The sequence below is a fragment of the Mustela putorius genome, unplaced genomic scaffold (assembly GCF_011764305.1).
Source record: "Mustela putorius furo isolate JIRA1106 unplaced genomic scaffold, ASM1176430v1.1 tig00003869_pilon_pilon_pilon, whole genome shotgun sequence".
Taxonomy (NCBI): Eukaryota; Metazoa; Chordata; class Mammalia; order Carnivora; family Mustelidae; genus Mustela; species Mustela putorius.
The window spans coordinates 6,062,883-6,080,415 of record NW_025422021.1 but is presented as its reverse complement, the minus strand read 5'-3'; the positions used below and the strand labels follow the sequence as shown (position 1 = coordinate 6,080,415).

The following is a 17,533-nucleotide window of genomic DNA, read 5'->3' as shown; positions in this document are numbered from 1 at the left end:
TTGTATTTTCCTTAATTGTGATCTTAAACAGATCTTCAGTTTTAAATCTGCCAGTTGCTCTAATACAAATGCATAAATACATTTACTCCAGTTGGTTATTTATTCAAAGACAGCTTGTTTGTGGATACTGTCAGGACATCTGCATTTTATTGGATCTAATTTTTAGTAATAAAGACCTCCCACATTATAGATTCTTTCCAGTCTAAATTAGCCTGTGTGGGAAGCAAAGGAACCATCAGTCAGGGAGAAAAAGTGAATCCATATGGTGCTGATGAGTCTTGTTTCCCCAGCTACAATGATGAAAGGGTTGAGTATAGACAGTGCCCCCAGCAGATCCCAGTTTCTTTCTCAAAAGCTTTCTAGAACAGGGTTGGTGTCAATCACCAGCCCAGGACCTTTGGGCCAGTCCAGATCATCGATGTGCTAGGCATCAAGCCATAACTGAAATTTTGAGGGCACAGTCTCCTTTGCCTCTCATCTTGCTCTGTTTTTCTTGCATGTATGCCAAATCCCTGGATCTTGCCATTCTCCTTCCACTTTGGGGCTCACCTTTGCCCTTTGAACTTGTTGGATTTTGGATTCCCTAGTCCAATTCTAAGGCCTTTGGTTCAGGTTCCCATATAATCTCTGTGATATGGAGAAATCTTAAAAAAAATTCTGCAAGTGTCAAAAAGTAGTCAAAAATTTTATTCCAGCTTTAAAAAAAATGACAAACCAAACTTGGTAACAGAACTTCAATAGTTGACAGATCTTCACTTTTACAAGTTATACTAGTTCACTGTGCAGAGAAACAGACAGGAGTTGAAAGCTTTTCTTTTAATTGCCTCCCCATACCCTGGAACAGTTCATTTCTCTTGGTCAATATCATTCATGGGATAAGGAGGAGGAAACTGGGCTTATTCTTTACTATCAGTGTTATCTCCCTTAGCACAAACAAGAAAAACCTATTATTTCAACCCATTGTCAACTCTGAATCTCAGCCAGTGAGAAGACACTGTTTCTGAATACATTGCTATATTTATGTTCACGTACTTTTTGGGTAAATTTAAATTAGTTTAACAAATTTCCTAGTTGCAAAGGGTGATGCAAATATTGATGACTTATTCTTAAAAAATTTATCATTTAGTGTAGTGGATAGCATTGTATTCCCCCCCCCCCCAAAAAAAAGGTATGTTCAAGTTTCTAATCTCTGGTACCTGTGAATGTAAGCTTATTTGGAAATAGCCTTTGCAGATGAAATCAAGTTAAGATAAGGTCATACTGGATAAGGGTAGACTTTAATCCAGTGACTGGTGTCCTTATAAGAAGAGGGAGATTTGGATACAAACAACTCTGCCACATGATGATGAAGCCAGAGATTTGAGTTGATGGGTCTATAAGCAAAGTAAGGCCAAAGATTGCTGGCAACCTCCAGAGGCTACAAAGAGTCAGGGGAAAGCTAGAGTCCTTAGGACTTCCAGCCTCTAAAACTGGGAGAGAATAAATTTAATATTTTTAAGCCATTTAGTTTGTGGTAATCTGTTACGAATTTCTCAGCAGTGAAAGGGGGGCCTTGACTCACCAGATGATCTCTGAAGTAAGTTTCACTTGTAATATTTTATGCCTCTAAATCTGTAACATATCCTTATGTTTCCTCAATTGTATGCTTGTATAAACTGTATAAAAAGTCACTTATGGATTTAATGTCTCCTCCTTTTCCTGCCCCTCTCACCACCCCCGCCAAAGGGAGAAGTGTGTGAAACTTATTCTGCAAGATGAGCTTCTTTTTGGGTGTCCAGAATTGAAGGGCAAATTATTTCTCAGCTTAGGAGCTTCTCATGCCTCCTCTCTGCCAAACACCTTTGAATAAAGGAATAAACACTAATGTCTGTCCATGGACTAATCAACCTAGCAGTATAGAGAAACAGAGGAAATTCAACACAGATTTGAATCTGGGCCTCATCATACTCCCTGAAGAGGCAGTTTAAACTTTCTAAGCCTGTTTCTTTACCCATAAAATGGCCATAACAATATCGACTTCTTGGTTGTTGAGAAGACACTAAATAGAATACTGTATACGCTTTTTAAAGGGCTTGGTATGGTGCCGCTTAAAAACAATACTTGCTGGGATGCCGGGGTTGCTCAGGCGGTTAAGCACCCCACTGAGGTCGTGATCTCAGTACTGTGAGACCCAGCTCGGCGCCCTTCCCTGGCTCTGCAGTAGGGAGTCTGCCCCTCCCCCAGCTCGGGTTCTCGTTCTCAAATAAATAAAGAATCCTTTAAAAAGAAGAAAAAAATTAACTTGCTTAGAAAATTCTCGCTTACAGAAAGGATACTGAAAACCTCCAGGATCCCTCTTTCCACCCCCAGGTTGGAGCATAGAGCGACCGGGAACCAGGGACCCCACCCCCCGGCCGCGGAGCCCCTGCGGCGAGATTAGGACTCGGCAACCCCCCGCGCCAGGGGAGGAGCGCGCCGGTGACGCGAGCGGAAGTGCTCTTCCTCCACTGTCAGCTGCGCCGGAAGTTCCTGGCCAGGCCTGGCGGTAACCTTGGGGTCCTCACCGCTTGCACCCGCACCTAGGTGGGCTGTGCGAGTGCGAGCCTCAGCCGGGATCACGCCTGGTAGCCGCAGGAGACGCACGGGTTTCAGAAGAGGACGTCGAGGGCCGAGGGGCGTAGGAACCGCGGGCGCAGAGCCGCCCAGCAGACATGTCTCTAGTGGCTGAAGCCTTCGTCTCGCAGATCGCAGGTAGCGCGCGTGGCCTCGGACTGCGGGTGGAGGCGGGGGCGGCGCGGGGCAGTCGCGGGGAACAGCGTGGAGCTTAGGACTGCAGCTTTCCCTTTTGTGGCATTAGGTGCTGAACCCAGGCCTGGGGATAGAGGCGGGCGCGGAGTACCAGCCTCATCTCACGGATGAGTAAACTGACGGGGAGACACTTAGCCAAGGTCACACTGTAGGGGCAGTAATACCGCCTTCCCTCTCGTGGGCATACTTTGTGCTGTTGGGTCCGGAGGAGCTAGGGTGCATGGAGGAGGCCCAGAGTTCGTATGGGGGGCGTGGCCACAAGGGCCGGGTATTACAAGGCTGAGAGTGGCGGTGGCCTCGGTCGTGGGATCGGACGTTTAAGGTGATTGTCATTAATGAGTTGCCCTTGTTACCTGACGCCATGTAAGGACCACCGAAGTTCTTGCTTCCTCTTCAAGCAATATAGTATTGCTATTTGCTAGATCTGTAGGAATCGCCGAAAAGTCTCTCAGTCTCGATATACTTTTTGGAAAAAACTTTGATTTGTTGGACTGAACGTGGCTGATGTAACTAGATTTCTCTTTTTGAGTTATTTACCATAGTGACAGAAATTAAATATCGTTGAGGAAGTGAGGAGAGTAGACATAGGTATTGTAGGTTAAGGTTGATGGGTAATAGCTAATCTTTAAATGAAGTTAATCTTAATTTCTTGCAGGATTTTCAACATGAGTAAAGAGACAGTTACCAGGATAAATAGGTACATTTGAAATAAAGTAGTATTTTGGAAATGGAAAGTACTGAATGTGTAATGAAATTTGCCAAAATGTTTTTCATAGCACTGTATTTGTGTGAACATATATTTCTTATTTTCTTTTTTACTTAAATACATTGTTTCTGAAAGAGAGAGAAGCTCAAACTAGATTATAAGCTTCCTGAAAGTAGGGATCTACTTGTTTTGGCCCGCATTAAATCCAGAACACCTGTTAGTTGGTGCTCAATAAATATTTGTGACTGAATCAATGAATAATCTTTAGATTTCAAACTGATTATTTCTGTTTATGTTAAAAGTTAGATTGTTGACTTAGGGGTGCCTGGGTGACAGTGGGTTGAGCCTCTGCCTTTGGCTCAGGTCATGATCTCAGGGTTCTGGGATCGAGTCTCACCTTGGGCTCCCTGCTCAGCAGAGAGCCTGCTTCACCCCCCCCCCTCTGCCTGCCTCTTCACCTACTTGTGATCTCTCTCTCTGTCAGATAAATAAATAAAATCTTAAAAAAAAAGTTAGATCATTGATTTAATTTCCATTTCTGCTATGTTAGAAAAAATCAACTATTTCACCGTTGTATGCTGATTTTGGTATACTGTATACATATGTCCCAGTGTGTGATTTCTTTTAAAGCAAAAATGATAAAAGTCTTTTAAAAAACTTTTGATAAATTTGGAATTTTAGTTCAGTTAGTGAAATTTAAGAATTCCTAGGAATTTTATTTGTGTGCCGTCTTGGCTATTTGTAATTTATTACTCTAGAAGGAAACATTTAAAGATGAATAATTAATAGGCGGTGTTGGGACATCTCCTAAGTTATAACACCATAAGAATAAATTCTAAATGAGTTGAAGATCTAGATGTAAAATAAGGACAAAACCAAATCGTAATAAAATAATTATGAGGAAATATAGGTGATAGTTTAATCTTGTGTAGCAGAGGAGGCCTAAGCAAGACACAGAATCTAAAGTCCCTGGGAGAAAAAATTAGCAGATTTGATTGCAGAAAAATTTTAAAGGTTTACATGATAAAACATAAGTTTCCACAAAAATTAATGAAAAAAACAACAGGATCAAGAGTAAAGGATAGGAACAAGCAATTCACAAATAGGGAAATGCAGATGGACAATGAACACATGAAAAGTTGCTGTCACTAAAAGTAGACAAAGTTTTCCATTTAGTCAAATGGGCAAAAGTGAATACGAAGTTTTCTAGAACTGACAAAGGTATGGGGGAGAACATCTATCCTCAAACTGCTGGTGAGTCTAAAGTATTACTGTTGTTTGAGAATAATTTATTATTAATATAATATTAATATATATATAATATATATTAATATATAATATATATTAATATAATATAATAATATAGTAATATTATTTAAGATACTATCCTTTAACCAAGAAGCTTTTCAGGGAATTTATCTGATAGAAATACCATTAGAAGTACCTTTATTTGTTATGTTCCACAAATAAGTGAAACCATATGATAATTGACTCTGCTTGACTTATTTCACTCAGCATAACCTCTTCTAGTCCCGTCCATGTTGATACAAAAGTTGGGTATTCATCCTTTCTGATGGAGGCGTAATACTCTGTAGTATGTATGGACCACATCTTCCTTATCCATTCATCCGTTGAAGGACATCTTGGTTCTTCCCATAGTTTGGCGACTGTGGAGCATAAGAAATAATACAGAGGACATGGGGAGATGGAGAGGAGAACGGAGTTGGGAGGAATTGGTGGGGAGATGAACCATGAGAGACTGTGGACCCTGAAAAACAATCTGAGGGTTTTGGAGGGGTAGGGAGTGGGAGGTTGGGTGAGCCTGGTGGTGGGTATTATGGAGGGCATGTATTGCATGGAGCAGTGGGTGTGGTGCATAAACAATGAATTCTGGAACACTGAAAAGAAATTTAAAAAATAAATAAAAAATTTTTAAAAATCCCAAATGGGGAAAAAAAAATGTTAAAGGGGGTTCTTTAAATGAAATAGAAGGGTACTAATTAGTAACAATAAAACATTTGGAAGTATAACTTTAAAGGTAAAAATAAACTTATAAGAAAGTTCAGAGTAATCTCATGTAAAGGTAGTGAGTTAATCATTTGTAAGCTAGTATGAAGTCTAAAAGACAAAAATAGTAAAAAAATATAATTTGTTAAGGAATACAAAGATAAATAAGATGTATATTGTGACATCAAAAACATAAAAGTTTGAGAGAAGGATAAAAGTGTATAGTTTTAGAATATGTTAAAACTGAAGTTTTAATGAATTAAAATAGACTTTTTATAAAAACAAAACAAACAAACAAAAAGAACCATTATTTAAAGCAATATATAGCAGTATTCATTATATCATTAATTTTAGTATAAAAAAACCACAGATGTTCTAAATATATGTCAAATTATAGAATGCCCACATTATTACAAATAATAGAAATGTTGAATATTTTGGCTTGAAGTTTATGATTACCTTAAGTAAAAACAAGTTATAGGATAATATATATACTTTATGAACCCACTGTTATTAAATAAACCCTATATAAACTTGCTATATAAGCAAAGAAAAATAGAATATTCAACTCATTTTAACTAGTAATTTCAGAGTAATAAGGGTAGGGAGTTCGTGGAGGGTAGAATAACTGCATTTCTGAATTCAAATTGTTACAGTGAGAATATTTTACTTGTGTAGTTTAAACGATTATAATTAAAAAAATTTAAAAGATTGTATTTGGGCAAGCAGTGATATAAGGGGTGACTAAAGTAACAATTTATATGAATCATGTTTGACTTATAAGTGACTCAGATCAAGCAACTATGCAGAGTGTTTTATTTCTGACAGTAATTTGATTTTCTTGGAAGAGATCAACCTCAAGAGATTAGAGATTCGTATTTGTATAGTCCTGTTATAAATACAACAAATAATTGTGAATTGGTTTTTGTAGTTGAGTGCTCTCATTTTTAGTGTATTGCTTATTATTTTTCCTTTGAGTGGTTGTGAGCCAACACACTCATATTTCTTTAGAAACATTTAAAGGCATCTTGCATCTCTCTGTGGTATTCTTGAGAGCCCATCTTTTAGGAAGTCCTCTCTGAACTCCCCAGCTTAAGGGAACTATTTTTGTCTCGTTACTACCAGTGTATTCACCTCCAAAATCCCACAGTTCTTACTCCTTACTGGACCTTAGTGGCTTACTCTCTTTATCTCCACTGCTATTTCCTTAGTTCAGGACTTCATAATTTCTTGCTTGGATTACTGTAGTAGTGTCTGAATTGGTTTCCATGTGTCTAGTCTGGCCTCTTTCTAATACAGTCTCCACATTGCAAGCCTCAGTGGGTTTTTGTTTATGATATTTTATTATTATTTTTCTAAAATGCAAATGTGACTCCTCTTGTTTCAACGTCTTCATTAGTTCAGAACTGTCACATGGCATATAAGATCTGTCATAAGTTAGTCCATCTCTTCAGCCTCATCTCTTGTCATTGTTAAGTTCTCACTCTTCTAAACTGTAGAGTTCATCTTTGGCACATAGTGTTCTCGTAAGGGACAAACAAGAGTTTGCACATTTTAACCTGTAAGTCTCACATTTTTTCCTGTCAAATGAGAACTGGTTCTTTTTTTCTTTTTTTTCTGGTAGTAATTATGATACATGGCCATTGTAGACAATGAAGTAATACAAAAGAATCTGAAGAATAAAACAGGAATCACCTAAAATTTAACACCCAGATTAAGACTTTAAAGTTTCACCATCATCATTAAAACTTTGGTGAGCAGAGTCAACTTGTTCTCTGCCCCTAAATTTAAAAAAAAAAACACATAAATAATACAAAATGTACATACTTTTTTGTAACCTGTTTTGTGTATAACATTGAGATGTGTTTCCTTGTCTAATGGAGGTACACATCATCATTTGCAGTGGTTACGTAGTATTTCATTGTAATGAAGAAAGCATAATTTATTTATCTAATCTTATTTTGTTGGGTATTTAGTGTGTTACATTAGTTCAACCAGTGAAGCAGAAACTGGAGGATCTTGAGCTCTAACTCTAGCTTTGTATCTGTGTCTACACACACACACACACACACACACACACACGGAATTGGCTTGTGCTATTGTGGGGGTTGGCCAACCAAAGACCATGTCCATAGAGTAGGCAGTCAGGAAGGGGAGATAGAGGAGGAAGAGGAAGAGGCACATGTAGCAGGTGCTGCTTGCAGTGTATGAACTCATAGGCTCTCTGTTAAAAAAAAAAACTTCCATCAGATTAAATCTGGCACACCCAGGATAATCTCCCTTTAGATGAATGTAAAGTCAACTCATTAGGGACTTTATTTATAAATAATCAGCAAAATCCCTTCACAGCAGCATCTAAATTAGTGTTTGGATAACTGGGAGAAGGTATTTATGAGCTACAAAATGGCTGTTGCTTCTTTTGTCCTCCCAGAGCCTGCTAGAGAAATGTCCCTGTAGCTCACTATAACCAGAAACAGGAGAAAGGCAATTCTGGCAGCAATAGTTCAGTCTAGCCAAGTTGATGGATCCTGAAGCCATCCCTGGTATATATTATGTTTCTCTGATGTGAGCAGTGCTTTCATAGACATATTTGTGGATCTACTGCATAGGTTCTTTGATAAATTTCTTAAAGTGGAAGAGGATTTTGAGTTGTTTTTGTTATTTAATAATATGGAAAGGAAGGGTAAATTGTGATTTTGAATTTTCTTTTTAATTTTTGAATTAATAGCTTGGATCTTTAGATGATCATATGCTTGATTTAGAACTTTGAAGAGGGATAAAAATAATCCTGGGTATTGGATCATTAAAAAAATTTTTTTTATGATTTTATTTATTTATTTGATAGAGAGGGACAGAGAGAGAGGGGGATCACAAGTAGGGGGAGTGGGAGAGGGAGAAACAGGGTTCCTGCTGAGCAGGGAGCCCGATGCAGCCTCTATCCCAGAACCCTGGGATCATAACCCAAGCCGACTGAGCCACCCAGGTGCTCCCCCACAACCCATTTTATTTATTTTAATAGTAACCCATTTTTAATATTTTAATAATAACCCATTATTTATTGTCAGGGAGAGAGAGCACAAGCAGGGGGAGTGGCAGAGGCAGAGAGAGAAGCAGACTCCCTGTTGAGCAAGGAGCCCCACCAAGATGCTGAGATCATGACCTAAGCCAAAGGCAGCAGCTTAACTGACTGAGCCACCCAGGTGCCCTCAAAATTTTTTATAACAGCCTGTGTATTTTAAATTTTCATTTTTTTGTGGTTTTTATTTTATTTTTTTTTTAATGGCAAATTTTTCCAGTACATTACATGAGATTTTTATTTATCTTTTTAATTTTTTACTGTCACTGGGGTATGTATCCTAGGGAAGGGTGGAATATCCCCATTTGGGTTGTGTGAGCACATGTGGAGCAGTCACTGTAGCCAAAAAGGATGGGGTACTGTGGTGGACAAGCCTGATCCCCTTGCTTATCCCTGTGCTATGAGTGGCTCCAGGCTCTAGGGCTCCACAGAGCCCCCAGACACACACAAAAGGAGAGGTGTTGAGCACCAAATAGCAGAAATCTCCCACAGTGTCAATCACTTTTTTTTGTTTGTTTGTTTTGCTTTTATTTTTAAGTATTCTCTGTACCCATCATGGGGCCCAAACATCCAATCCCTAAGATCAAGAGTCACCTGGTCCTCTGACTGAGCCAGCCAGGTGCCCATCAGTCATTTCTTTCACCTAGCTTTTACACTTCTGTGGACTGTGGAGTAAGTCAGACCTGGCTACTTACTACATATGTGATCTTTATTTTGTTTGTAAAATGGTGAGGATAATTTTATATATTTTAAAGATGATGAGAAAAAATACTAGTGCTTAGCCTTGTGTCTGACACACTGTAAGCATTCCATAAATGTTCATTAATGTCATTTTTAGCTGTTCACCTTGTTAGTTTTTCTCCTTTTTTTTTTTTTTTTTAAAGATTATTTATTTATTTGACAGAGAGAAATCACAAGTAGATGAGAGGCAGGCAGAGAGAGAGAGAGAGGGAAGCAGGCCCCCCGATGAGCAGAGAGCCCAATTCAGGACTCAATCCCAGGACCCCGAGATCATGACCTGAGCCGAAGGCAGCGGCTTAACCCACTGAGCCACCCAGGTGCTCCTAGTTTTTCTCTTTTACCACTCTCTGATGGAGTGAGTGGCGGTCTCTTAGACATTGCCAAAACGTTTTAGCCTTAAAAACTTAGCTTAACTAGATAATTACTGATAATAAGAGTAAGCACCCCTTTTCGAGACATTATTCTAGATGATTTAGATATATAATTGCTAATATTAACAATTTGATCCTCTTTGATAGATATTATTCTTATTTTATAGGTGAGGAAATTGAAGCTTAGGTTAGGAACCGGGCCATAGCAGTAAGACAAAACTAAGTACCAAGTTCAGCTCTGTCTCTTGTTTTGTGATTTTGGTCAGACCGTCTGGGCCACAGTTACCTTATTTGTAAAAGGGGTAAGATATTTTATAACATGTTTCATGCATCTAGTTTACTGGTACGTGGTAGTTTCTGTTACCACTTTCATTGCCTGAGAACCTTTGAGGATGTTATATTTGTAATGTTATTCTTTTGCTATTTTGGACAGCAAAAGTCCAAAAGTGTCTTTATTTCTAGTAACTCTATACCATTTTTCTGAATGACCTTATTACTTCCCCAGTACCTTGCTATACTTGAAGCATATCAGTTAATTTCATCATACTGTAATTATTAATCTTTTGAAATCAGTACAATATCTGTTCTGTTCTTTATTTAGAAGCTCAGTAAACTATATAAAGCATAAAAAAAAAGACTTGCAATATTTCATTTATCTCATTGTGGGCATGTGAGTGCTTAATTATTTAAATTTATTAATAACATCATTCTAGGAGTAGCATTAATTTATATTATGATCTGGAAAAGTAGTTTTATGGGTTCCATGGAACCCGTTTGTAAGCATCTTGAAAGTATTATCAAAACAGGCATGTTTGGGGCACCTGGGTACCTCAGTGGGTTAAAGCCTCTGCCTTCGGCTCAGGTCATGATCTCAGGGTCCTGGGATCGAACCCCAAGTAGGGCTCTCTGCTCGGCAGGGAGCCTGCTTCCCTTCCTCTCTCTCTGCCTGCCTCTCTACCTGTGATCTCTGTCTGTCAAATGAATAAATAAAATCTTTAAAAAAAAAAGGCATGTTTATAACATTTTGTTTTTAATTTCATCAATAAAGTATTTTTTATTTCATCCCTTTTCCGTGTTAAGTACTAAGAAATGTAGACTTTTTTTATTTATTAGAGAGAGATTTACTTATTTAAGAGAGAGAGCATGGGGTGGGCAAGGGTGGGGCAGAGAGAAAGGGAGAGGGAGAGAGAATCTTAATCATCCTTGCATTTAGCACAGAGCCCAGGTGAGGGCTCAGTCTCACAGTCCTGAGATCATGACCTGAGCCAAAATCAAGAGTCAGACATTTAACTGATGGAGCCAGACGGGCACCCCGGAAATGTGGACTTTAAAGGCAGTTCGGAAGGGTACCAGAAGCTCAAAGAAGTGGAAAACATAGTTTAAAAGTCCTTTGTAAGGGCGCCTGGGTGGCTCAGTGGGTTAAGCTGCTGCCTTCAACTCAGATCATGATCTCAGGGTCCTGGGATCAAGTCCTGCATCGGGCTCTGTGCTCAGCAGGGAGCCTGCTTCCTCCTCTCTCTCTCTGACTGCCTCTCTGCCTACTTTTGATCTCTCTCTGTCAAATAAATAAATACAATCTTTAAAAAAAAAAAAAGTCCTTTGTAAAATAGGAGTGATGCTATTGCTCACAAGGTTTATTGAGAATGCAGAGAGTGATAGAATTATTATATGTGATAGAGCTCTTATATCCACATGCCTATCTAATGATGATGATTGTAGCAGATAATTGAAAAAATACAATTCAGGGAGCTCCTGGGTGGCTCAGTGGGTTAAACCTCTACCTTCGGCTCAGGTCATGATCTCAGGTTGCTGGGATCGAGTCCCGCATCTGGCTCTCTTCTCAGCGGGGAGCCTTCTTCCCTCTTTCTCTCTTGCCTGCCTCTTTGCCAACTTGCGAGCTGTCTCTGTCAAATAAATAAATAAAATCTAAAAAAAAGAAAAAAGAAAAAAAAATACAGCGCATTCAATTCTTGTTCTTGAAAATAAAGACATATTGTTAGTTTTACTTAGTATTCTGAGGATTCTCCAGGATTGAGGAAGGCACTGAGGAATTATTGAGAAGTTACTGAACTAGCCATCACATTCAGAGAATCTTCTTTTATTTATATTTTCATGTGGATGGTCTCATACTGTTGTGCTTATCACTTGGCACATGTAAAGGGGATCTCAAAGGGGCAGATGGAAAAGCAAAGCCAAAGATAAAATAGGTTCTACTTCAGAGTAAAGGCAAAGTACAATTTATTGAGAGCAATGTGGCTTATTTGCCTTTTAAAAAACTTTGATATGATGCCTTTTTTTTTTTAAAGATTTTATTTATTTATTTGACAGAGAGAAATCACAAGTAGATAGAGAAGCAGGCAGAGAGAGAGGGAGGGAAGCAGGCTCCCCACCCAGCAGAGAGCCCGATGCGTGACTCGATCCCAGGACTCTGAGATCATGACCTGAGCCGAAGGCAGCGGCTTAACCCACTGAGCCACCCAGGCGCCCCTGATATGATGCCTTTTAAAAAACGTTCAAATCAGAAAAATTTGAAAGTTTCTGATCTTAAAGTAGTCCATAGTTAATCATAATGTGAGTTTTAATTTTCTTGTATGCTTTATTAACACTCCATACTCTGAAATGACATGATTTTTAGCTTTTAATGTAAAAGATTTGGTGATAGGTATCCTATAAAGATTTGCTAGTCTTATTTCTATGAAGACTTTTGAGTTATTAACGTTAGCTCAAGCCTTCCATATTTGAGTGATTATTGAAAGAAAATATCATCAAACTTATTTAACATTTTTCAAACGTTTTTGAAATTTCTTGATAAGCAGTTATCAGATGGACTGAAGATACCAAATGGAGATGAGCTATTAAATTCAGGCTTCTCATTTTTTGTTCAAAGACAGAAATTATAATATTCGGCAAATGCAGTTACAGACATTTATGTGTAGAAGTATTTGCCTTGCCAGTAAGAGAAATGCATGTTTTAATTTTTTATTGCTTTGTAAATGATCCCTCTATTCTTGAACACTCTTCTTATTTTTGTACGCTCTATAAATGAATCATGGTTTCGAACTTTTCTACATCAGTAATAAAAATGAAATTTGATTGGTTAGTGATAAAGAGCTTTCTTTTCATAAAAACAATCATTTTGTCATGGCAATTCCCATTAACTGTAACTGCGTTAGCAAAATAGAAACCGTAAAAAGCATTTCATTGTACTTATACACTTAGCTCTGTTTTTGTGCTGATTATATATTTTTGTCTTTAAGACTTTTAAAAGCCAAAGAAGTTTCTTCATGACTTAATCCGCATTTGGATTTTCAAAAAAGTTTGTTGGGTATATGTATTCCAGGGGATAAGTATCCTTAAATATTGTCTTGGACTTGGCCCCATGTCATATTCTATTACCTGGACAAACTAGAACACTGACTAGAACTTCATACAAATAAATTGTATCATTTGTTAGACAGGAAGAGGGGCTTAATTATTCCAGCATTTATTTCTGTAAGCTAATATTGGCAGCTGATGCTTTAATGATTTGGCCTTTTGTTGACCTCCTTTTCTTTTGATCATTAGTCTTTACATTATAGGGGAATGTTTTGGCATCATGAATGCTAAGCTTCTGATTTTTTTATTTGATAAATTTGAAAAAGATATGAGTTAATGAGAATGTAAAAATAAAAGCTACTTACTTTTTTTCATTAGACATTGTTATAATTGTAATTTTTAAAAAATATTTTATTTATTTATTTGACAGACAGAGATCACAAGTAGGCAGAGAGGCAGGCAGAGAGAGAAAGGGGGAAGCAGGCTACCTGCTGAGCAGAGAGCCCAAAATGGGGCTTGGACCCGGGACCCTGAGACCATGACCTGAACTGAAGGCAGAGGCTTAACCCTCTGAGCCACCGAGGCACCCCATAATTGTAATTTTTACTGTCCATCAGTTTAACACCCTAGTTTGGCTAGTGGATGAGAACTGGTTATATAATGTTAACTATTTATGTGGTAATTTATATTTATTTCTTAGTTGAAACTGTAAATTCTTTTTTTTTTTTTTTTTTGAGATTGTGAATTATTCTTTTTTCTTGCTTGAGAGAGAGAGAGAGAAAGCAAGCACAAGCAGGTAGGGGGAAGGATAGAGGGAAGGGGAGAAGTAGACTCCCCACTGAGCAGGGAGCCCGCTGAATGGCAGGACCCCAAGATCATGACCTGAGCTGAAAGCAGATGCTTAACTGACTGAGCCACTTGTGAATTAGTCTTGATTTTTTCTTCTCAGACAGATTTCTTCTTCTTGTCATATATACTTGTACTGATTTTTCATACTGTCATTTTGTGGCTATTTGGAGAAGGTAAAATAATTTTGATATTAAATATTTCAAAAGGGAGACAATGTTCTAGAAATGATAGAGTGCAATTTAAGGGCACGTGTAAATTATTTCATTATTTACTGTTTTGGATTATCTTTGTATCATAGGTAAATGGCTTTAATGGTCTGCTTTTTATAAAAAGATTATAGTAAACTTTGAGTTTAGCCAGTATAATTATATCATTTTTTTCTCCTTGGATTCTTTTTCCCCTCATTTCCTGAATGATGTAGCAACTACCAACAGTACAGAGTTTCTGATGGAGGTAAGCCATTATAGTCACTGGGTTCCAAATTCTGGGGACTGGAGGTCAGGGAGCTGTGATGTGGGCAGGAAGTTGGAGAGTGAGATTTCAGGAAGGTATATTTCCTTCTAGAGGGAGAGTGGAAATGTCAAAATCTATGCCTGAAGCAGTAAATGGAATTTATAAATATAACATGGTCAGGAGTCAGTTTGGTAGCTGATTTAGATGGAATTCTGAGGCTTTAGACAAATGGTTTAATATTTAATTCAATCTTTAATGATAGATCTGTGACTAACAGTAACTGTCCAAACTCTAACTGTTCAGTTACTGTTGTAGTATACAGATCACGCCATGACTTAGGGATGTATAACAGCCATTTTATTATGTTCACGGATCCTGTGGGTTAGTTCAGACAGATTACAGGAGAGATGGCTTGCTTCTACTTCACAATGTCTGGATCCTCACCTGGAAAGACTCTAAGGCTAGGGATCCAACAATTGAGGGCTGGAAACACCTGGAAGCATCTTCACTCACACATCTAAGAATTGCTGACAAAGAACTCAGCTGTGATTGTCTTCTGGAATATTTATATATGGCCTTTCCATGTGGCCTGGGCTTCTTGGAGCCTAGGAGCCTCAGCGTAGTCAGACATTTTACTTAGTGCTCCAAAGGCATGTGTTCAAGCTACCAAAGGAGAAGATACATCACCTTTTCTGACCTTGTCTTGGAAGTCTTGAAGCATCACTTCTGCAGTATTCTCTTGGTCACAACAGAGTTACAAGTCTGCCCAGATTCAAGGGGAGGGAATTTAACTTCACCTCTTAATGGGTGGATGGGGTAGGTGTTGGTGAGATTCTAGAAGAACTTGTAGGACAGGTTATATTGTTGTGGCCATTTTTAAGAATGTAATATGCCACAGTGGACAAGGTGGTAATATACTGATGCAGAGGGGTCACCTGTTTTAATTAATTAATTAATTAATTAAATTAATTCTGGGAATGGAGTAGTCCCATTTACATAGGTTATAAATAAGATGGGGTGGATGAGAGATGGGTGTAGGTAGAATGGTGTGTAAAGGGTGTTACTGCACATTACAATATATTATCTGTGGAGCTCTCTAAAATAAGCCATGCCTGTATTGTAAGGCATTTCTCAAACCTCATGCACACACTTGCATGCCTTTTTTTTCTCACCAAAAGCCTGTTACATGTAAAGGTCGAGGGCAGCTCTAGGACATGTTTGTGTATATATATATATATATACACACATGCTTGTCTATATATATTATATACATATATATATATTTAGATTTAAAAAAAAATTTATTAGAGGAATCACAAGTAGGCAGAGAGGAGGCAGGCAGATAGAGAGGGGGAAACAGGCTCCCTGCTGAACAGAGAGCCTGATGCGGGGCTTGATCCCAGGACCCTGAGATCATGACCTGAGCTGAAGGCAGAGGCTTAACCCACTAAGCCACCCAGGTGCCCTAGGACAATCATCCATAGATGATTGGGCTGTGCACCTCTTGTTAGGAACCATTAAACAATTTGGAGAGAAAGTGAGTTTATGAGTTTCCAGTGTTGAATTTAGTACATATTATTGAGATGTTATCATTCCTTAATTTGCTTTGGTGGTTTTATTTCCAGAGTTACAGCAATTTTTTGTGGTCAGATATCTTTCAGGCTTTAGATAGCAAAAGACCTACTTGATTTCCTACAGAATATATTTATTTGTTGATTACCTAATATGTGCTAGTTCCTCTGCTAGGTGCTGTAGAAGAGTAAAACAATTCTTGCCTTTGATGAACTTACATGTTTTTGTAGGGCACATCCATTGAAATGGATAATTTCAATATAAAATGGTATATTTAATAGAAATGGTAATTTAGGAAGTCTTTACTGAGCATGGTTTGTCCCTTCTCAAACTGAATTGGGATGTTAGATTTTTAGCAAACATCTCAGCTCTTCTCCCTGCCCCTCACCTTCTCTCTGGCCCACTTCTGATTATATTTTGGACCAGTTCAGATTTTATCTCTTCTTGTGCATTCTTTCTTGTCTTCCTCAGGCAGGATATGTACTTTTGGTTTGACACTAATGTTAATAGTAATTATTGATATATTCTGTAAGCTAGAGACTGTATAAGGCACTTACATGATTTATCAAATTTTATTCTTCCAACATCCTTACAAGGTGGGTAATATTTCCCCTTTTCACAGGTGAAGTAATTGAGGCAAGAGTAGGTTAAACAACTTGGTTAAGATCACTCCAATAATAAGCTGTAGATTTGGGAGGAGAACACAGATATGTCTGACTTTAAGACCTATGTTTTTCCCTACACTAACTATATTCGTTACTGCATTAAAACAATTTTTAAAAAAGATTTTATTTATTTATTTTAGCAGTGGAGAGAGAGAGAGAAAGCATGTATCTGTGCACATGGGGAAGGGGAGTGGAGGGGCGAAGGGGGAGAGAGAGGGAGACTAGCTGACTCTGAGCTGAGCGACTCTGAGCATTGGGCCTGTCACGGGACTTGATCTCAGAACCCTGAGATCATGACCTGAGCTTAAACCAAGGGTTGAATGCTTAACGGACTGAGCCAATCAGGTGCCCTCACTTATCTATTCTAAGTGGTTATATGTATCTCAGTCACTTGTTCTTCTCTCCCCAACCCCTTCTCCAAGCTCTGTTCCCCCTTACCCACTCAACAAAATTAGATCCTAGACAGCAGTGATAGTTTTATGTTCATATTTGTCTTTTCATCATATTTTGGTAGTTTGGTAGTTTATAAAAACCTATGTTTGTTTAGTTAAATGCATTTAATATGTATTTTCCCTGTGTGGGGATTTTCTATCTCTGCGCTCTTATTCTGGAAGAGATTCTGTGAAGGTTGGGCTATGTTATCTTTTTTCTTGGGTTTTGTTTGTTTGTTTGCTTGTTTTTGTTTTGGGGGAAATCTTGCAGTTTTGCCAAGATTTCAGAAGGTATAATGACACATTAAATCCTCCGTTAGATCATTTGTTTCATAGCTAGCTGAAAGAAGTGAGGGAGGAGGAATGGAAAGGGGTTGGAAAGGAATGGTTACCTAGCTTGATGTGAGAGACTGAGTATATGGAGAGTACTGAGAGTAGTAAGCACTTAGTAGATATTTAAAAACATAGGTGCTATTACTACAGTGATTGTGTTTGATTTAAAGTAGTGGGAGAATTGTTCTTTAGTTTGAGGGACATCTTATTTTCCATTTTCTAGGATT

General features: G+C 38.2%; 1 protein-coding gene across 4 annotated transcripts in view; it reads left to right on the top strand.

Moving 5' to 3' along the window:
• Nucleotides 1–2,478: 2,478 nt before the first annotated feature.
• Nucleotides 2,479–17,533, top strand: part of MTX2 (metaxin 2) — a 68,295-nt gene continuing 53,240 nt past the window's right edge. The window contains exons 1-3 of one of the 4 annotated variants that reach the window (XM_045066693.1): nt 2,479–2,730; nt 3,443–3,484; nt 14,274–14,305. In XM_045066693.1, coding sequence (XP_044922628.1) covers nt 3,453–3,484; nt 14,274–14,305 — 64 coding nt within the window. In that variant the 5' untranslated portion in view covers nt 2,479–2,730; nt 3,443–3,452. Of the gene's footprint in view, nt 2,731–3,442; nt 3,485–14,273; nt 14,306–14,348; nt 14,401–17,533 lie in introns of those variants that run through there. The other 3 variants (XM_004774403.3, XM_004774404.3, XM_004774405.3) reach the window with 3 other exon arrangements.